At 38.8% G+C, this 23,125-nt stretch overlaps 1 protein-coding gene across 1 annotated transcript in view; it reads left to right on the top strand.

Annotated features, from left to right (window-relative positions):
- The window catches only part of CASQ2 (calsequestrin 2), a 115,484-nt gene that overhangs the window by 34,807 nt on the left and 57,552 nt on the right, over positions 1-23,125 (top strand). Inside the window, exon 2 of the mRNA XM_044002638.1 lies at positions 18,420-18,504. Coding sequence (XP_043858573.1) covers positions 18,420-18,504 — 85 coding nt within the window. The remainder of the gene's footprint in view (positions 1-18,419; positions 18,505-23,125) is intronic.

Below are 23,125 nucleotides of genomic sequence, written 5' to 3'. Positions count from 1 at the left end.
CGCCAGCCCTGGATTCAGGAGGACCTGAGTTCAAATCCAACGTCGACACTTGACACTTACTAGCTGTGCGACCCTGGGCAAGTCACTTAACCCCAATTGCCTCACCCAAACAAAAACAAAAACAAAAACAACCCCCCCCCAAAAAATAAAAACAACAAAAAAAATAGAAGTGCATGGGTTGTAAGAAGATGACATTGGATTTTAGTCACCCAGTTCAATAAATTTTAAAGGAAGAGGTAAAATAAGATTTTAGATAATAATAATAATAATAGGTAGCATTTATGTAGTGCTTTAGGTTTATAAGGCTCTTTACATATGTTTTTTTCATGTGTTCTTCACAGCAACCCTGTGAGGTAGCTGCTATTATTATTCTCCATTTTACTGATAAGGAAACAAGGAGCTTAAGTGATTTTTCCCAGAGTCACAGAGCTAGTAAATGTGAGGCAAGATTTGAACTGAGTTATTCCTGACTCCAGATCCAGCAATCTGTTTAGGTGGGGTACAGATTCCCTGAACTACATGTGTGCTCCCCAATTCGGCAACAAAGGGCAGCACCTCAAACACACCCAGGCACTGAGAACAGCAAGTACAGTAATCTGCTCCCTCTCCCCTCTAACCCCTCCACACAACTCTGTAGATGCCCAGCCTTTGAAAGGACTCACTGATTTCTCACCAACAGCTGCACCACATAAGTCCTCCCTGCCACGCCCTTTGGCAGCAACTTATCACAGTCATGTTGGACACAGCCAGGGCATAGATAGGAAGGAAAATTACTGTCACATATGGCCAGGATTTCATCTTTGAGGATGGGAGAGGCTGCTGGGGCCCCTTGTCCTTAGGGAGTTGTGGATGTGGAAGGGAGAAAGAAGTAGATAATTGGGTGAAGGAAGGCAAAGGGGTTCCTATATGAATCCTAGCAACTTGAAAATGAAAAGTGGGGGACAAAGTGGGGAATGTCACCCTGATCTTTTGCTCAAATTAAATATCCCTTACTCTAGCCATTAAAAATATCCTGGCTGTGTTCCTGTCCTTCCTTCCTGTGTAAGCCGTGAGCCAAGTGACTGCTTCAACCCCTCAGTCTCTCACGGTTCTTGGCAACTTGTCAAACAATACAACAATTGCTTGTCCTCCTCAGAAATGAGAGCAAAGCAAGTTCAAATGAACTGACATTTATCTTCAGTAATCTTCTGTCACTTTTAACCACCCTCAAATTAGACCTTGGGCTATGTATAGCTGGAAAAATGGCATGTGATGTTTTAGTGGGGGGCTTGGGGGAGGGGATTGCATTGACTTCAGTAAATAAGACTGCTAGAGTTTGAGGTTGTATCCTTTGAGTAAAACATTCCCCAAGTAGTGGGATTTAGAATAGGAAATAGAAATAGAAAAATAAATCCTAAATTTGGATTTCTTTGGCAGTTTTGGGAATGCCTACTTGGTCTTGACTTTGGGAATGTCCATGATTGGTCTTTTATTACTTGTCAGTGTCATAGAGAAGCATTCAGTGCAATTCTACAACCATTTACTGACTGTCATAAGGATTACCCAAACATCCACTTCATGAGATTAGAAATGAGAAATTTCTACCTCTGATCTCTCACGACACTTTGTACCCCTCTTTTTGACTTTTGCACCTCTTCTGTTTCACATCTGTCGTACCCAGGCTCTTCGTAATATAAAGCCCAAACCACTTCCCCCAACGAAACAAAAAACAAACAAAAACTTCCCTAGGTCCATAATATTTTGTAGGTCAATGTCCACTCAAAACTGTAGCTTGTGAGCCCCTACCAATGTGTTTTCTTTTACTAGGTCAACCAGAGGACCCATCAGTTCAAAACAAAAGATATTTAATCAAACATAGGAAAATAAGTAAAAAGATTTCCCCCAAACACACAGGGGTACACCCTCCTATGGATTACCATACCACCAATGGGAGGGGGGCTTTTACAAGGAACATTTATCACCAAAGAATACTAACAGAGAACACAACATAGGGAACATATATAGCCAGGGAACATTCCCAGTCAGACATGTGTATAAAGAACAGATAGGATCAGAGGACACACAGGGATAGGAAAACACATACCTTTGTTTCTTCAGATTGCTCTCTGCTGCCATCTGCTGGATGTCTCCACTCTCTAAGGCACACTTTGCCTGTGCTGTGACTCTCCACTGTCATCTGTTGATTGTCAGCTGCTATGTGACTTTTTTTTTTTAACTGAGGTGCTCCTTTTGGCTGCTGTCTTCAAGTCATCAGGATTATTTCTACTGCTTTTTGCTGCCACCAGCTGGTCGTATGCTGCAACCAGCCTTTTTGTTCTAGGGGGAGAGTTTCCCAGTTCTTTGATTTATATATAAATTCCAGGACTGTAATTAGCTCTTTTGTTATGGGACCCTAAGGAGCCAGCAGTCTTTTAAATTCCTTATCTCTTGATGTTGATCTGTGTTGCTCATTCTAAACATTTTTGGTCCAGAATTCCTTTTAATTCCTATGATTAATTAATGTAATTCCTATTATATCTATGCATATTTACACATATGCATATGCATACATGTGTGTATACAATATGTGTATGCGCGCGCACGTGTGTGTGTGTGTGTGTGTGTGTGTGTGTGTGTGTGTGTATACAAGGAACCAGGTGTAGGAATAGGAATAGGAAGACTTAGGCTCAAGATCCATCTCTGACATTCACTGTATGATTCTGGACAAGTCACTTAACCTTTGCTACCCTCAGTTTCCTAATTTGTAAAAAAAAAGGGGGGGGGATGGAATGGGTGGCAATAGTAATACTTGTCTCCCAGGGTTGTTGTGAGGATAAAATGAGATAATATTTATTGGGAACTTTGCAAACCTTAAAACCCTAGTTAATCTTATTATTTCTGTTATTACTTCAATGTCTCAGTTTCCTCATCTGTAAAATAACTGGATTGGGTTTGATGAACTCCAAAGTCTATTTCAGCTCTAAAAATTGGATCATATAGTCCTAATCCCAAGGTTTCACAGTAAAGGACAGATCTGGGATTCAAACTCAGGTTCTTGATTTCAAATCCAACCCTCTCTCTACTAGAGCAAACTGCCTCTCTCTAAGCATGATGACATGATCATGTCATATGCCAAGAAGAAGGATCTAGCAATGTTTTGCCTGAATAGGAGATACCTGTATTGGGAGAGTGGGAGTATATTAGCCATCTTTAAGTAAGCAGTTAGAGGGCTATCACTGGAAAGAAACTCTAGTCTTGCTCCCAATTGGCAGAACCAGGGAAAACAGGTTGACATTTCTTTTTTTAAAAGTATTTTATTTTTCCCAATTACATGTCAAAAAAATTTTAGCATTCATTTTCACAAGATTTTGAGTTCCTAACTTTTCTCCCTCCCTCCCCTCCCCTCTTCCAAAAATGGCAGACAATTTGATATAGGTTATACATTTAAAACATTTCCATATTAGTCACAGTTGTGAAAGAAGAAACAGATCAAAAGAAAAAAAAACAAGAAAAAGAAAAAAGCAAGTGAAAAAATACTTCAATCTGCATTCATAGCCATCAGTTCTCAATCTAGATGTGGAAAGCATTTTCCTTTGTAAGTCCTTTGTACTTGTCTTGGATCATTGTGTTGCCAAGAAGAGCTGAGTCATTCATAATTGGTCATCACATAATATTGCTGATACTGTGTATAATGCTTTCCTGGTTTTGCCCATTTCACTTCGCATCAGTTGACGTAAGTCTTTCATGTAAGGTTTTTCTGAAAGCTGCCTATTGATCATTTCTTCTAGCACAATAGTATTCCATTACATTCATATACTGCAGCTTGTTCAGTCATTCCCCAATTGATGGGCATACTTCAATTTCCAATATTTTGCCACCATGAAAAAGAATGCTATAAATATTTTTTGCACATACAGGTCCTTTCTTTTCCCTTTTTTATGATCTCTTTGGGATACAAACCTAGTGGTGGTATTGCTGGATCAAAAGGTATGCACAGCTTGGTTGCCCTTTGGGCATAGTTCCAAATTGCTCTCCAGAATGGTTAGATTAATTCACAACTCCACCAACAATTCATTAGTCTCCCAATTTTTCCACATCCTCACCAACATTTATCATTTTACTTTTTTGTCATATTAGCCAATCTGATAGCTGTGAGGTGGTACCTCAGAGTTGTTTTGGCTTGCATTTCCCTAATCAAGTTATTTAGAGCACTTTTTCATATGCTTGTATATAGCTTTGATTTCTTCATCTGAAAATTGCCTGTTCATATTCTTTTACCATTTATCAATTGAGAAATGGCTTGTATTCTCATAAATTTGGCCCAGTTCTCTATTTATTTGAGAAATGAGGCTTTTGTCAGAGACACTTGCTATATAGATTGTTTCCCAGCTTTCTTCTTTCTTTCTAATCTTGGTTGCATTGGTTTTGTTTGTACAAAAGCTTTTTATTTTAATGTAATCAAAATTACCTATTTTATATTTCATAATGCTCTCTATCTCTTATTTGGTCATGAATTCTTCCCCATAGATCTGACAGGCAGACTATTCCTTGCTCTTTTAATTTGCTTATGGTGTCACCCTTTGTGTCTAAATCATGTACCCATTTTGACCTTATTTTGGTTTATAGTGTGAGATGTTGGTCTACACCTAGTTTGTGTCCTACTGTTTTCCAGTTTACCCAGAAATTTTTGTCATATAGTGAGCTCTTATCTGAAAAGCTGGAGTCTTTGGGTTTCTCAAACCCTAGGTTACTATGGTCATATACTTTGGTGTCTTCTGTACCTAATCTATTCCACTAATCCACCACTCTATTTCTTAGCCAGTACAAAATAGTGTTAATGATTATTCTGTATAATATAGTTTGAGATCGGGTATTGATAGGCCACCTTCCTTTGTATTTTTTCATCAATTCCCTTGATATTCTTAACCTTTTGTTCTTCTAGTTGAATTTTGTTATTTTTTTCTAGGTCCATAAAAATTTTTTTGTAGTTTGATTGATATGGCACTGAAAAGTACATTAGTTTAGACAGAATTGTCATTTTTATTATATATTGTCTCAGCCTACCCATGAGCAATAAATATTTTTCCAGTTGTTTACCTCTGACTTAATTTGTGTAAAAAGTCTTTTGTTATTGTGTTCATAAAGTTCCTGTGCTTGCCTTGTCAGGTACACTCTCAAGTACTTTATATTGTTTACAGTTATTTTAAATGGAATTTCTCTTTCTATCTCTTGCTGCTGGGCTCTGTTGGTCATATAAAGAAATGCTGGTGATTTATGTGTGTTTATCTTATATCCTGCAACTTTGCTAAAGTTGTTAATTATTTCAAGTAGATTTTTAGTTGATTCTCTAGTGTTCTCTAAATATACCATCATATAGGAGTGATAGTTTTGTTTCCTAATTGTCCATTCTAATTCCTTCAATTTCTTTTTTCTTCTCCTAGACTTTCTAGTATAATATTTGAATAGTAGTGGTGATAATGGACATCCTTGCTTCACCCCTGATCTTAGTGGGGAGGCTTTTAGCTTATCTTTATTGCAGATACTGCTTCCTGATGATTTTAGATAGATATTGTTTATCATTTTAAGGAATCCTCCCTTTATTCCTATGATCTTTGTTGTTTTTAATAGCCATGGGTGTTGTATTTTATCAAAAGATTTTTCAGCATCTATTGAGATAATCATATGATTTCTGTTGGTTTTGTTACTGATGTGGTTAATTATGTTGATAGTTTTCCTAATATTGAACCAACCCTACTATTCTGTTAGAAATCCCACCTTATTGTAGTGTTTAATCCTTGTGATATATTATTGTAATTGCATTGCTAGTATTTTGTTCAAAAATTTTGCATTGATATTCATTAGGGAAATTAGGCTATAATTTTCTTTTTCTGTTTTAGCTCTTCCTGGTTGGGGTATCAGCACCATATTTGTGTCATAAAAGGAGTTTGGTAGAATTCCTTCTTTACTTATTTTTCCAAATAGTTTATATAGTACTGGAATTAATTGTTCTTTAAATGTTTAGTAGGATTCACTTGTGAAGCAGTCTGGCCGTGGGGATTTTTCCTTAGGGGGTTCACTAATAACTTGTTTAATTTCTTTTTCTAATATGGGGTTGTTTAGGCATTTTATTTCCTGATCTATTAATCTGGGTAACTTATATTTTTGTAATACTTATCAATTTCACTCAGCTCATCAGATTTATTGGTGTATAATTGGGCAAAATATTTCCTAATGATAGTTTTGTTTCTTCTTCATTGGTGGTGATTTAACCCTTTTCATTTTTTATATTGGATTTGGTTTTCTTTCTTTTTTTAAATCAAATTTAAATCATGGCTTATCTATCTTATTATTTTTTTCCTAAAACTAGTTCCTAGATTTATTTATTCACTCAATAGTTGTTTTTAAACTTTCAGTCGTATTAATCTCACCTTTGATTTTCAGGATATTCAATTTGGTACTCAAATGGGAAGTTTTAATTTGTTCTTCTCTAGTTTTTTTAGTTGTATGCCCAATTTACTGAGCTGTTCTTTTTTTATTTTGTTAATGTAAGAATTTAGAGAAATAAAAAATTTCCCTAAGTATTTCTTTGATTGCATCCCATAAATTTTGGTATGTTGTCTTATTGTTGTTATTTTATTTAATTAAATTATTGTTTCTATGATTTGTTCTTTGGCCCACTAATTCTTTAGGCTTAGATTATTTAGTTTACATTATTTTTTTTTTCAGGGCAATGAGGGTTAAGCAACTTGCCCAGCGTCACACAGCTAGTAAGTATCATGTGTCTGAGGCTGGATTTGAACTCAAGTCCTCCTGAATCCAGGACCAGCGCTTTATCCACTATGCCACCTAGCTGCCCCAATTAATTTTTACTCTATCTTTCCACTACCCTTTGTTGAATGTAATTTTTATTGCATTATGATCTGAAAAGAATATATTTAATGTTTCTGTCTTCCTACTATTGATTTTGAGGGGTTTATGCCCTAATACATGGTCAATTTTTGTGTAGGTGCCATGTGCTGCTAAGAAAAAGGTGTATTCCTTTTTGTTCCCATTCATTTTTTTCCCAAAGATCTGTCATATCTAACTTTTCTAGTATTCTATCTCCTTGATTTCATTCTTGTTTATTTTTTGGTTAGGTTTATTGAGTTCCAAGAAGGGACAGTTAAGGTCTTCTACTACCATAGTTTTGCTGTCTATTTCTTCCTGTCACTCCCTTAACTTCTTCTTTAAGAATTTGGATGCTATACCTCCATTTGGTGCATAGAATTGATATTGCTTCATTCTCTACTTTTTAGCAAGATATAATTTCCTTCCCTATTTTAATTAGGTCAATATTTGCTTTTACTTTGAGATCAAGATTGCTACTCCTGCTTTTTTTATGTTAGCTGAAGCATAAGATTCTGTTCCAGCCCCTTACCTTTACTCTGTGCATCTCTCTGATTCAAGTGTGTTTCTTGTAAAAAACATATTGTAGAATTCTGGTTTTTAATTCACTCTGTTATCCATTTCTGTTTTATGGGAGGGTTCATCCCATTTACATTCACAGTTAGGATTACTAACTGTGTATTTCCCTCCATCCTATTTTTCCTCCTGTTTGTCCTCTTTCTCCTTTCACTCTTAACCTTCTTGACAGTGTTTTGCTTGTCTACCACCTCTCTAATCTTCAATCCTGTCAGCCCCCCAACACACACACTTTACTTAATCTCCTCTTTTTCTATATTCAACTGATTGTGTCTATTATTCCCTCTTTGATCTAATACTGATGAGAGTAAGGTTCAAGTTATGTCCATTGCCCTCCCTCTCATCCTTCCCTCCACTGTAATAGGTCTTTCATTCCTCTTCATGTGAAATAATTCACTGCATTCTACCTCTATCTTCCTTCTATACCCAGTGTACTGTTCTTTCTCATCCCTTAATTATTTTTATGTAATTCCCTGAAATTCATCTTATACCTGTACCCTCTGTCTATGTATATTCCTTCTAGCTATACTATTCATGATGCAGTTTTTAAGAACTACAAGTATCATCTTCCCATGCAGAGATATAAACAGTTCAGCTCCATTGAATCCCTTATGTTTTCTTTTCCCTTTTTACCTACTTATGCTTATCTTGGGTCTTGATATTAGAAATCAAATTTTTGGTCTAATTCTGGTCTTCTTCTTATGAAAGTTTGAAATCCTTTTATTTCATTGAGTGACAATTTTTCCCTTGATGTATTTTGCTTAATTTCACTGGACAAGTGATTCTTGGTTGTAGTCCTAGCTCCTTTGCCTTCCAGAATATTGTGTTCCATGATCTCTGACCTTCCTATGTAATCCAATTTGTGGATCCCCAATATTTGAACTTTTTCTTTCTGGTCATTTGTAGTATTTTTAGCCTAACCTAATATTTCTGAAATGTGGCTAAATGTTCCTTAGAGTTTTTATTTTGGGATCTCTTTTCTGAAGTGATTGGTAGATTCTTTCAATGCCCATTTTACCCTTTGGTTCTAAGGTATCAGGGCAGTTCTTAATCATTTCTTGAAAGATGCTGTCCAGGTCCTCCTTTTGATTGTGGATTTCAGGTAGTCTAATGATTCTGATGTTGTCTCCTGGAATCGTTTTCCAGGTCAGTTGTTTTTCCAATGAGGTATTTTATATTTTCTTCTTTGTTTCATTCTTTTTAATTTGCTTGATTGATTCTTGATTTTTCATGCTTCCACTTTCCCAATTCTAATTTTTAAGGAGTTGTTTTCCTCAATTAGCTTTGGTATTTCTTTTTTTATTTGGCCAATTGTACTTTTTAAGGAGTTGTTTTCTTCAGTGGATTTTTATATCTCCTTTTCCATTTGGCCAATAATACTTTTTAAGCAATTGTTTTCTTTTTCCAAGCTGTTGACTCTTTTTTTTTTTCATAATACTCTTGCATCACTTGCTTCTTTTTCCAATTTTTCTTTTACCTCTTTTTTTTTTTAAGCTCCTCATTGAGCTCTTCCATGAGTTCTTTCTGGGCTTGAGTCCACTTCCTGTTTTTCTTTTGGGTTTTGTCCATTGTTCTACTCTTCTGAGTTTGTGTCTTGATCTTCCCTGTCACCATAATAATGTTCTATGGTCAGATTCTTTTCTGTTGTTGTTGTTGTTGTTGTTGTTGTTTGCACATCTTTTTGGCCTTGTTTCTTTCTTTTAAATTTTAGCTCTGTTCCTAGGGTGGTAGGGGCACTGTATTAGGCTTCTTGTGCCAGGGGTTATAGGCCCTGACTGTTTATCTGGTGCTGAACTGATGTTGCCCTGAGGCCCATGGGGGACCCTCATGTCTGATGCTGTGCTGAGGGGGTGGGGTAGGAGGAAGCTGGTGCTGCTGGAGGCTATAGGATTCTGGCAGCTTACCTGATTCTGAACTGGGGTCCTATTGGTGCTGTCTGGCATGTGCTGAGGCTGGTGGTGTGTTTTTGCATTTCCCCAGGGATACGCTGAAGCACACGGTGGTTTGACCACTAGAAACTGCCTGTTTGCCCAAGGCTATGATGAAATACATGGGGGGGGGGGCGGAGTGTGGGCAGTGCTGGCAGCTGCCTATTTGCTTAGGCACCAGTAGGGTTGGCATCTCCCCGTTTGCCCTGGGCTACTCTGAAGCACTTGGTGGTTCTCAGAGATGAAGTCTGCCCATTCCTCTGGCTATGCTGAGGCATGTCGGGGGTCCTGGTGCTGTTTGCCTGCTCCACCACACTGGGGCTCAGGATCTACCACTGGTTTGCTGTAGTGGGGCTTGCTGCTGGGATACTTCCTATCCTATTCCTGGACTGCACTTCTCTTTTACCTAAGTGAGATAGACCTTTCCTGTCAATCTTCCAACTTTCTTGGATTCAAAGATCATTTCACACTATCTTTTTGCTGGTTCTGATGTTCCAGGATTTGTTTGGGAGCACTATTTTATGGTTGTTTGGGGGTGAATATGGGAAAGTTATAGCCACTTACTATTTATTTAGCTATCTTGACTGCTGGAAGTCAATAGGTTGACATTTCATAGAGATAAACATAGCTTTGATTTAAGTAAAATTTGCATAACAATTGCCTTGAGAAGTAGCAGGGATTGGGGGGGGAGGATCACCAGTCATCCTGACTTGTGTCTTGCCACTGAACCCCAGTGATTCTGGAGGAGAAAGTAAGGCTGATGACTGCACAGCTCTGCTTCACTTAAATACAATTCACCCTCAAGTCAAGATATCACTCTTCTGATGTCATTGGTCCTCTTCAAGAATGAAGGATGAACAGCTGTGGGTATCTCCATACTAGAAGGCCTCAAATAAAGATGATGCCATTTGTTGAGTAAATTGTAGAGCACGTTTTGATTTTGGTGAAGGCTGGACCAGATAGACTTCCAAAGCTAGGATTCTGTTATCTGTGAATTTAAAATCATTATTATCTATTTATTCAAGAAGAGCCCCCCTGCAACCCTTTCCCACTTTGGTTGGAATCATTGTATCTACTTTGATCAAACTAAATTTCTTTCAAGATAGAATGTAGGGGCAGCTAGGTGGCACAGTGGATAAAACACTGGCCTTGGATTCAGGAGGACCTGAGTTCAAATCCGACCTAGGACACATGACAGTAACCAGCTGTGTGACCCTGGACAAGTCACTTAATCCTCATTGACCCACAAAAAACAAAAACAAAAAACAAACAAATCAAAAAGAATCTAGGGGCAACTAGGTGGCACAGTGGATAGAACACCAACCCTAGAGTCAGGAGTACCCGAGTTCAAAACCTGGAGTTAGAAGTACCTGTGTTCAAATCAGGCCTCAGACACTTAACACTTACCAGCTGTGTGACCCTGGGCAAGTCACTTTAACCCCAATTGCCTCACTTAAAAAAAATTTTTTTTTAATTAAAAAAAAGATAGAATGTAATTCAGACCTTTATGTCTTCCACACAAATCAGGAGCTTGCTCAATCTGAATTGACTGAGTTTTTGGTATAGTCATGTTCTGGTTTCATTTTTGAAGCTCCATCTATGGTGAATGTGTATGGATATTCAACAACTTGCAAAGAGTAGTCCATATGGATTATAAGCTCCACCATGAGGGAAAGGACAGGGTCTTATATATTTTCATGTTTTACCAAGATATGGTATCTGGGTGCTTTAAAAATGATGACTGATTACTAGGAAGTCAAGGATGCCCTGTTACTTAGATGGTATTTGAAACCAAAAGGTCCCTGGAATTCCAATGAAGGCATGCTTGGAGGGCTCACAAGAGCTGATTGTTAAATTTTCAGTGTGAGCATTTCCACTTGAGAAACTGGTAAATACTATAAATCAGGGCTTGAGTTATTGTTTTGTTGATTGTCTAGACTTAAGAAAGTGATGGAGAAAATGTGAGAAATGCTCATTAAACTTGATACTGTGTTACTGAAATGCTTGTATTAAATTAAAATTAAAACAAATTTAAAATTAAATTAAAAATAAATTAATATCAAATCAAATTAAATTGAAATTTAATTTAAAGCAAAATAAATTTTAAAAATTAAAACTAAAGAGAAATGAATCTTGGTTTCCTCCTCTCCATTGGAAATAGCATTAGCTCGGGAGTCAGCAAGTTCAAATGCCACCTATGAGTCTTACTTCTTGTGTGCCCCTGGGCAAGTCCTTGAACCTCCTATGGGCCTCAATTTCTTACCTGTAAAATTAGAGGGTTAGACTAGATGACCTCTGGGGTCCCTTCCATCTTTAGATGACCTATCTGTTCCCCACTCGTCATTCTTGTAAGCCAAGCTTTCTATTTAAAAATAAAAAGGAGAGAAGGGAAGCCTTTCTATAAAATGTGTTGTTGTTAAGTCACTTTCAGCTGTGTCCAACTCTTCATGACCCCATTTGGAGTTTTCTTGGCAAAGATACTAGAGTGGTTTGCCATTTCCTTCTCCTTCTGAATAATTAGCCAGCACATTAAATAAATCTGACAGTGTTCTACCCCCTGTACCACCCCCACTTCTGGGGGGAAAAAAGCAGTGGGAGATACATTTTCTTAATTCTTCTTCAGGTCCAAATTTCTTGGTCGTTATAAATACACATCAAGGTTGTTGGGTTGTGGGGCTTTTGGGGGGAGGAGTTTGAAGGGTGTCTTTCCACTTATATTGTTTTAGCCATTTTTTAGACTTTTTCTTGGTTATTGTAGCCTTTCATTAGTTCATTTAAGTCTTCCTGTGTTTCTCTGAATTCTTCATATTAATCTCTTATAGTATGTTCATTTATTATTTCCATGTACCACATATTTAGCCTTTCACTCATAGAAGTACTTTGTTTCCAGTATCCTACTCTATTAAAAAGTGTTGCTGGGGCAGCTAGATGGCGCAGTGGATAGAGCACCGGCCCTGGAGTCAGGAGTACCTGAGTTCAAATCTGGCCTTAGACACTTAACACTTACTAGCTGTGTGACCCTGGGCAAGTCACTTAACTCCAATTGCCTCACTAAAAAAAAAAAAAAAAAAAGTGTTGCTATAGGGGCAGCTAGGTGGCGCAGTGGATAGAGCACCGGCCCTGGAGTCAGGAGTACCTGAGTTCAAATCCGGCCTCAGACACTTAACACTTATTAGCTGTGTGACCCTGGGCAAGTCACTTAACTCCAATTGCCTCACTTAAAAAAAAAAAAATCCTCAAAAAAAAAAAAGTGTTGCTATAAATATACAACATACCTTTTTTAAATTATAAAAGCATTTTATTGTTTTCCAGTTACATATAGAGATAGCTTTCAACATTTGTTCCTATAAGAGTTCTAGTTTCAAATTTTTCTCCCTCCCTCTCCTCCCTTTCCCCCTCCCCAAGACAGCAAGCAATCTGATATAGATTATATATGTACAATAACATTAAACATATTTCTGCATTAGCCATGTTATAAGAAAAGAATCAGAGCAAAAAGGAAAAACCTCAAAAAAGAAAAACAACAACACCAAAACCAAAAGAAATAGTATGGTCCAATCTGCATCCATATTCCACAGTTCTTTTTTTTTTTTTCTTGGGTTTTTTTGGGTTTTTTTCTGGATTTGGAGAGCATTTTCCATCATGAGTCCCCTGGAACTATCCTGGACCATTGATTGCTGAGAAAAATCAAGTCTATCACAGTTGATCAACACACAATAATATACCTTTAAGAGGCTAAATATTTGTTAATTTTCTAGCTACTTCTTTGCTGAACATGTTTCTAGTCTCTACTATAAAGATTCTTTCTCTCCCCACCCCACCCCCAACCCAGGACTTGAAATTACTTTCCCAGATCTTTGCAATGCAAATTCAGCTATAAAACCAGTCACATGTCTGAGCTAATCAATCATGTCATAGACCTTTCAGTTTTACAAGATTCAATGAATGAAAAGTGAAGTGCTTGGCTCTGTGGGGGAGCTGAGTGCTGATGAAAGGGAAGGAGGTCCATCCCTTTGGAAGAAGACAGGCCCAAGGCCCAGCTTCTTTCTTCATGCTTTTGGATTCCGTGATGGGTCCACTACATGATAAGTCCTATTACAATACAGTCAGTTCTAAAGGGACTATCTACATTCTTTGGCTGAGAGGGCATCATTTGGGGTGAATGTGTATGAAATAAGTAGGGTCCCCCTCCTCCCCTCTGTGGTTCTGGAATCTTTTTATATCAAAATTCTTATTGCAAAAAGATTTCTTGTCACAATCTGACTTATAGTGATATAGAAATATTAATAATAATATTTAGCACTACTTAATGTTTATTAGTGTGGTTTCTTCTTCTTGTTGTTATTATGGATGATTCCTCTTTTTTTTTCAACCCATCCCTCAAGATCTACCTCAAATGGCTCTTGATCTGTGTCTCATCCCCGTTAGAAATGATCTCTTCCTCTTCATTGATTGTGTCTCTCTTGGATACTTGGGATCTGTTCTTTTTGGCATGAGAGTTTCTTTTGAATCTGATTTCTATTTTCTACTGGACTGTAAGTTACTAGAGAATAGGGACCATATCTTGTTCATTTTTGTATCACGAGCAGTGCCTAGCATATAATTAATTAGTAAATATTTGTTGAAAGTGTATTGAGGGGCAGCTAGATGGCGCAGTGGATAAAGCACCGGCCCTGGATTCAGGAGTACCTGAGTTCAAATCCGGCCTCAGACACTTAACACTTACTAGCTGTGTGACCCTGGGTAAGTCACTTCACCCCAAATGCCTCACCAAAAAAAAAAAAAGAAAGAAACTGTATTGAATTTCCCTCTGAACAGTGTATAGTATCACAGATTTAGAGCTAAAAGGGACCTTTGAGGTCATCTGGTTCAACCACCTAATTTTACAGGTTAGGAAATGGGAATTTAAAGAATTTAAATGACCTTCCTGTGGTGACTCAAGCAGGGAATGATGGAGATGAAATTTGAATTCAGCTCTCCTGATTCCAAATCCAATGCCCCTTCCACTGCACCATACTGCCTCTTTTCAGAGACAGTGAAAGTTATGTGAGTTAGCAATGTGAAAGGTATGAGAGAGGTGATGGAGTGAGAGGATAACCTTTAGAGTCACAAGACCTAGGTCTACATCCTGCCTCTGACACCATAGCTATAATGCCTGGCCCATAGTGTTACAAAAAATGCTGGTTATTATTATTATTATTATTATTATTATTATTATTATTATTATTATTATTATTATTATTATTATTATTATTATTATTAGACACAGGGCTCTATGAATCTCAGTTTCCTGAGTTCCTGCAGTTTCATCTGCAAAATAGGCAAGATAATATTGGCACCATTTATATAAAATGGTCTTTTGAAGGAATATAAGCATTGAGAATATAGGACTTCAAATATATACAAGAGGCTTGTTGGAAGTCAGTTGTAATGGAAAGAACAATAGACCAAAGAGAGCATCAGATCCCATCTTTGCTGCTTCCAACTTGCATTAGCTTGAAGTCAGTTTCCTTCCCATCAGCCTCTTCTCTGAAATGAGGAGAATGCATGAGATGATTTTTTTTTCTAGCCCTAAAGTTATGATCTATCATCTTTGCTCTGACCAGCACATAAAGGTGCATGCATGATTCCAACCTGAGAATGCAGGTAACACAACTCCCCCTCCCTTTCTGATTGACCCCTGCTAAGGGGTCCAGACTGGATGAAGGCATAGTGATGGAACACAAAACTGGGGGAATAGCTGGCAGGCCAGCATGCCTGGTATAAAGAGGACCTGAAGGAGGGGCAGCTAGGTGGCACAGTGGATAAAGCACTAGCCTTGGATTCAGGAGGACCTGAGTTCAAATCCAGCCACAAACACTTGACTCTAGCTGTGTGACCCTGGGCAAGTCACTTAACCCCAATTGCCTCACAAAAAAAAAAGAGTACATGAAGGGGATAAGAGATGAGTCTGAAAATTTCAGGAGGAGTCAGACTATGTGTCTATCTGTCCCTAACAGAGGATAGTGATTGGTTGGTTATCTGTGGACATGGGGTAAAAATGTGGAACAGCTCAACAGCTAGTGTGTCCTCCATGTTGAGGGAATTGTGCTGATCCCTCAACACAACAAAGACTCGGCTTCCCCTCCCTCTGCCTTCTTCAGAGCCAAACATCTCCATAACAACAATAACATTCAGATAACAGACAAGCCTCCAAGCAGCCACAAAGAAGCCCTGGTCACTGCTTGGGCCTTCATTATTCCTTGCTTTGTTTGCTTTTAAACCTGCTACCTTCAGTCTGCCCTAGGAGCAGGGAGAGGCTAGAGCACTCTCGGCTATTGGCAACAGGTGTGGCTTTTCTGTACTCACGGTTCACCTTGCCCTGCCATCTCAGTGTGGCAATGGAGCTGGAGGGAGGGAGTGGAGAGTAACCTCTGCAGTGAGTGATGACAGAGCTAGAGTGGGAGGGCATGAGGACTAGGCAGGGTGGGAGGAGAGAGAAACATTTTAAATCCCAGCACATCCCAAGACTGGGTTGGTGCTTGGATAGAACTGAATCTTTTGCTGGACTCTGATCTGGTGGTCTCATCTATCCATCCGTGACAGAGGAGAGTAATTGGTTGTCTATGGGGAAATGGGAAAATGCCAAGATACAAATGGGATGAAAGAATAACCTGACATGTAAATATGAGTGAAATAACTTAGAGGGCTATGGTACATTGACATGTCCAGAGCATGAACTTGATTTTGATTTGCCTTGTTTTTTGCACATACCTCAGCATACACTGTGGTAGGGCAGCACATAGAGTGCCAGGACAGGAGTCAAAAAGACTCATCTTCATGAGTTCAAAGCCAGCCTCAGACACTTAGTAGCTGTGTGACCCTGGGCAAGTCACTTAACCCTGTTGGCCTCAGTTTCCTCATCTATAAAAATGAGTCAGAGAAGGAAATGACAAACCATTCCATTATCTTTGCCAAGAAAACTCCAAATAAGGTCACAAAGAGTCAGATACTATTGAAATGACAGCAACAATGAATGTCTACTGTATAAGGGTAATTATGTAGCACAGGGAATAGAGCAACTGGACTTGGAGTCAGGAAGACCTGAATTCAAATCCTGCTGCAGACATTGCATAGCTGTATGACTCTGGGAAAGTCACTTAACCTCTCTCATCTTCAGTTTTCTCTCTGTAAAATGGAGTTAATAATAGCACCTACATCCCAAGGCTGTTGAGTGGATCATATAAGATAACATATGTGAACCATTTTGCAAAGCTTAAAGCTCTGTGTAAATACTAGCTAGTAGTAGTGGTAATGGTAGTCATAATCTTAGTGGTAGTAGTTAATAGGTATAGGCATAGGTATAGTAGTATATTCATAGGAAATTAAGTATTTCCCCCTTTTGTCGTTTTCCTTTCTTCTTATTATATCATCTTGGGTGATCCAAAACAGTAATATTGAACCATACTTTGACCACTGGCTTATATGATATATAGTGACCTAAACTGCACCTGAAATGGAGGGAAGACACCGAGGATGAAGAGTATTCATTGGTGTCTTACGGACCACAACTGGAAAAATACTGGTCTGGACCTTGTTACTATTGGCTGAATGCATAATGTATTAGAGGCTCGTATCCTAAGAATGGACAGCTAGTTGGCACAATGGATAGAGTGCTGGGTCTGGAGTAAAGAGATTATTTCTTGAGTTCAAATCTGATCTTAGACACTTTCTTGATGTGTTTCCCTGGGCAAGTCACTTAAGTCTTTCTGCCTATGAGAATCAGGGTGCCTATATCACCCAGGTGATCACATTCCTCAGTTTCCTCATCTCTAAAATGAGCTGGAAAAGGAAATGGTGAACCACTCCAGTATCTTTGCCAAGGAAACCACAAATAGGGTCACAAGCTTAGTAAGCAAAGTCTTACTGTTTCCAAGTCCAGAGATCTCTCTGCTCTCCTACCTTGTTGCCTACATTATGTCATACTGCAACTATATAGAGACTTCTGGCTCAGCATGGATAGTTTCAGGGGTGTGCTAGTAAATGTTTAATGTCTTCTTATTATAAATTAAAAATAATTAAGCAAAATCAACTGATACAGTGGGCATATCTGATAGTGTATGAAACATTCTATACCCATAGTCTTCCATCCCTCCAAGGAAAGAAGGAAGATTAATTTCCTTATAGGATCATGCATTTGGAGCTGGAAGGGACCTTAGAAACCATGAAGTACAACCCCTTTCCTTTATTTTATGGAAAAAGAAACTAGGACATAGAGAATCAGGATTTTCCTTCAAATACAGAACCCTGTTTTATACTCTACTGCCTCAATTTGCCCCATTTCTTCTTCTGGACCAAGATGTGTGACTATAATTACAGAGTACATAGTTTCATGTTAATGTTCATTTCAATTATGATTGTTATTCTGCATATTATTTTCCTGCTTCTTCTCACCTTGCTCTGCATCAGTTCATATAAGTCTTCTCATATTTCTCTGAATTCTCTGAATGTATTCTTTTTTTGGTTTTGTTTTTGTTTTGTTTGTTTGTTTGGGCAGGGCAATGAGGGTTAAGTGACTTGCCCAAGGTCACACAGCTAGTAGATATCAAGTATCTGAGGCTGGATTTGAACTCAGGTCCTCCTGAATTCAGGGCTGGTAGTTTTTCCACTGAACCATCTAGCTGCCCCCTCTGAATGTATTTATAGAACAACTGCTTCAGCCATTCCCAAATCAATGGATACTCATTTCAATGGATACTTATTTTACTACCACAAAAAGTTTTACTATAAATATATGGGATTTTTCTTTTTGCTTTCAACCTCCTTGGAGTATATGCCCAGCAATGGTATCTCTGGGTCAAAATGTCTGAATGGTTTAACAGTCTTTCTCACAGAATTACAAAACTTTGGACCAATTTATAGCTCTATTCATGGTACATGAACATACTACTTTTTTCCCAATTCCTCCAACATAGACCGTTTTCATCCTTGGCCATCTTTGCCAATTTGTTGAGCATGAGGCACACACCTCAGAGTTGTTCTAATTTACTGTTATCTTTCTATCTCTTTCAGCTGGTGGCCCAGGTCCTAGAACACAAAGATATAGGTTTTGCCCTGGTGGACTCCAAGAAAGAAGCCAAGCTTGCTAAAAAGCTAGGTAAGTGTGATTTTCAGAAGATACCAAGGGGAAAAACAAGTCACTGAACATTTGTATTTTCTTTAATCTGAGAATCTGGCCATTTTAAAACAAAATAAAGAAAATGTATGATTTTGATATAAGTTGGAAAGTATACTCCATGTTGCAAAAGGGGAAAAAGATGTCAGCCATGAGTATCAACATGACTTTTGCCATGATCATACATTTTTCATAAATTATGTAAAATTCCATTTTATAGAAAGAAAAAGTCTCATCAAGTAAACTATAGGCATGAACAATAAATGACATTTATATAACACTTCAGGGTTTAACTAATTTAATAATAGCTAACATTTATACAGGACTTTAAGGTTTGAAAAGTACTTTACCTCTGTTATCACAATTTATCCTTATAACAGCCCTAGGCAGTATTATTGCAGTTATTAATATCTTCATTTTACAGATGAGGAAATTGAAATTGAGAAACATGGTTACCCAGGTAGTAAAGTGTCAGAGGTGAGATTTAAAGCTGGGTCTTCCTGTTTCCAAGTCTAGATCTCTATCTGCTCTCCTACCTCAATGCCTACATTATGTCATAGTGCAACCATGTAGAAACTTCTGGCTCACCCTGGATTAGCTTCAGGGGTGTGCTAGTAAATGTTTAACAACCAGCTCTCAAAAAAAAATGTGTGTGACTAATTTTTAAGTTTAATTTGCATTTTTTAACATTTTTCTCCTTTACTTTCTTAAGTCTAGACAAACAGTAAAACAGCAAATTAATCCTGGACTTGTAGCATTTGCCCATTTCTAAAGTGTAAATGCTCACATTGAAAATTTAATAATTGGTTCTCATGAACCAATTACAACCAGTTTGAGCTGGCTGCAGCAAACCCCAGGAGAGAATCAATAGAACAAACATTGAATGTTGTCCTTCTGTTCTGTCCTTGCTTGATAGCAGCAGCATAGGGTTAGATGTCTGGAGAAATATATCCTGAGATGTGAGGGGGGTTTTTTGGCGGGGGGGGGGGGGGGGGGGGGCGGGAATGTCCCTCAGGGCAGGCTACAAAATGAGCTTTTAAATCCATCCAAGGCTCTTCTTGGTCTCTTGGCCAGACCTCTCAGTAAAGGGTAGCATTGAGGCTTCTCCTAATGATGGCTCTGTGAGGTCACTGAAGCTTCTGAGTCCAAGCCATTATGGATGTGTGCTGTCATTAACAGAGAGAGGGCTGGCTGGCTTTGGCCATATTTGGTTAAATGACTGGAGTAGAGGCTCTGACATGCCCTCCCCCCCATGTCAATATAACAGGCTGATGTGCAAATGTGCTTGAAGATTTTTGCTCCTAAAAATGTATGTGGGAAGAGATACATTTTACACTCAGGCAACTTCCTCACCTTATTTTGTAGGGGATCCTTGAACGTTAAAGTTGGAAGGGATTTCAGAGGCTGTCAAGTCCTGTTCCTCCATTTCACAGATGAGGAAACTGAGGCATAGAGAAGTTAAGTGACTCACCCAGAGCCAAACACCTACAAAGTGACTGAGGCAGAATTTGAACTCAGGTCTTCCTAGTTCTACATCCAACACCTCTAGTCCAACCCTCTCGATGTACAAATGAGGAAACCAAGGGCCAAGAAGGGGAAAGGACTTTCCCAAGGTCAAATAAATAGTAAATGGCAGAACTGGGACAGTTCATACTCCAAATCCTGCAATGTTTTGTTTGGATTGGGTTTGTTTTCCCACTACCACACACACACACACACACACACACACACACACACACACACACGTACTGTCCAGCCAGCTTTTCTGCTTGGCCAATGAAGGAGAGCCATTTTAGGAAGGGATTATAAAGCAGGACCTTTGCAGAAAGGTTAATTGGATTTGGAAGGTGTAAACACAGAAAAACAGTCATATGGGTGGTCTTCAGATATATGAATGTTCACTATCCCAATGATGACACACAGCTGGGTTCTATTTTCATGGGGCTGGTAACTACAACAAAAATAAGGATGAGATGAGATTGTAGCAGGATATATTTAGGTTAGACATCCAGAAGAACTTGGAATCGGGAGACACATATAGGTCATGAAAACAGACGGTGTCATCTTCTTCCCTGGAGACCATTTATGGCAGACGCCCAACGATCTAGAATCCATAAATGCGGCCTTTCCCAAGGGCAAAGGAACAAATTAGGTTAACAGACAAATGACCATCTGTCTCCTTTCCCCGGAGCCCTAAAAGCCTTCTAATAAAGCCTGCCTCCTTCCTTCCACTCAGACAGTCAGACCCTCACCCTCCTTTCTTTGCTCTTCCTTTTTTCATGAGGATTTATCTTTGTGGGAGGATCTCAGGTACCTTTGCTATAGAAAAACAACCAGAAGGCAGAGTAGCTGTGTGACCCTGGACAAGTCACTTAACTTCCATCTGCCTCAGTTTTGTCTTCTGTCAAATGAGGATAATACACACACCTACCTCCCAGGGCTGTTACAAGGATTAAGTGAAATAATATCTGTAAAACACTTAGCACAGTGCTTGGCACACAGTAGGCATTTAATCAATGTTTGTTTCCTTTCTTCCATTATATAACATGATGATTGTCTCATTATCACTTGTTGTTATTAATAACTTACACGTTTATAAGGCTTTAAGGTTTTGCAAAGTGCTTTTCAGGCTTTAATGATGAATAAGATCTAAGGAGATAGGAATATGTGCAGCTAGAGTGCAGGATGACTTCAGCCATTTGGCCCTCCTGGGGAATATGTAGCTTGTCATTAGGCACCTTCTGTGTACGGGGGAATGATATAGTAGGTGCAATACAAGATAAGTAGAAGATACTTTACAAAGTCATGGACTTTCCAACTTAGGAGAGAGTCTAAGGTAGAGACAAGGTTACTTCGAGATAATAGCCAATGTTTATAGAACACTTCATGGTTTGCCCTGTAAACCTCAAACAAATCATCTCATTTCATCATTAGTCCCTGTGAGGGTGATGCCACAGTTCTTACCATAATCCCTATTGTGCGTTGTCTTCCCCCATTAGATTGCAAGCTTCTTGAGGGCAGGACCTGTCTTTGTTTTCTTTTCATATTCCAGGCATTTAGCACATGGCTTGGCACAGAATAGATATTTACTGAAATGACTATTTAACAGGTAAGGAAACTAAGGCTCAGGGAGGATGAACAACTTGTCCTTGGTCACAGGGATAACAAAGTGTCAGAGGCAGGATAGATATGAATGCAGGTCTCTCCTGAGTCCCAGTGTAAACCCCTTCCCATTATACTTTGTCATCTCTACTAGCACTGGATCATTTTGCAGATGAGGAAACCAAGACCCAGAAAAATAAAAGGACTTGGGGCAGCTAGGTGGAGCAGTGGATAGAGCACCGGCCCTGGATTCAGGAGGACCTGAGTTCAAATCCAGCCTCAGACACTTGACACTTACTAGCTGTGTGACCCTGGGCAAGTCACTTAACCCTCATTGCCCCACAAAAAATAATAAAATAAAATGAAATAAAAATAAAAGGACTTGCCCAAGCTCTTCCACCCTGTTTATTGGCAGCGCTGAGAATCCAGCCTAACTGTCCCAGGTCCCAGAGGAGAGGAGGCAGTGAGGCATGGTGTGAAGAGTGGCAGATTTAGGGTCACATTTCCTAGCTCTTTCACCACCAATGTGACCTTGAGCAAGTGGGTTAACCTCCCTGGGATTTAGTTTCTTCGACTCTAAAATAACGAGATGGGACTAAATGATCTCTGCGGTCTCCTATGGCTCAAAATTTGAGTCTACAAGATATAATCCCTGTCCTCCAGGAGTTTCCAGGCTGGTTTCCAGGAAGCTTGGTGGCATGGTGACCCCATTTGGGATTTTCTTGACAGAGATACTGGAGGGGTTTGCCATTTCCTTTTCCAGAAGAGGAAACTGAGGCAAGCAGGGTTAAGTGACTTGCCCAGGGTCACGCAGCTAGTGTCTGAAGTGAGATTTGAACTCTCAAAAATGAGTCTTCCTGAATCCAAGACTGGCACTCTTAGCGACTGGGACATTGCACTGCCCCAGAGTCAGGAAGACCTGAGTTCAAATCTGGTCTCAGATACTTGCTAGCTGTATAATCCTAATTTTTTCCTTTGTCCACCTTAGTTTCTCCATATGGAAAATAGGGATAATAATAGCACCTACCTCCCAGGGTTATTGTGAGGAACAAATGAGATAATACTTGTAAAGCACTTTGTAACTCTTTTTTTTTTTTTTTTTGGTGAGGCAGTTGGGGTTAAGTGACTTGCCCAGGGTCACACAGCTAGTAAGTGTCAAGTGTCTGAGGCCAGATTTGAACTCAGGTCCTCCTGAATCCAGGGCTGGTGCTCTATTCACTGCACCACCTAGCTGCCCCTCACTTTGCAACTCTTAAAGCCCTGTGTCAATGCTAGTGGTGGTGGTAGTGATGATGGTGGTGGTAGTAGTAGTAGTAGTAGAAGTTGTACATAATTATAGAAAAAGAGTAAGTCATAATAATAGCAACAACAATAACATTTATATAGCACTTTAGGTTTGCAAAGCACATACACATATACATACACATGTGTGTGTTTAAAATCTCATTTCATTTGATTTGATCCTATAGTCTAAACAGTAAACTGAAGAACAAAGGAAAGA

Source organism: Dromiciops gliroides, chromosome 4 (genome assembly GCF_019393635.1).
Source record: "Dromiciops gliroides isolate mDroGli1 chromosome 4, mDroGli1.pri, whole genome shotgun sequence".
NCBI lineage: Eukaryota > Metazoa > Chordata > Mammalia > Microbiotheria > Microbiotheriidae > Dromiciops > Dromiciops gliroides.
This window is presented reverse-complemented; position numbering and strand designations above follow the sequence as displayed.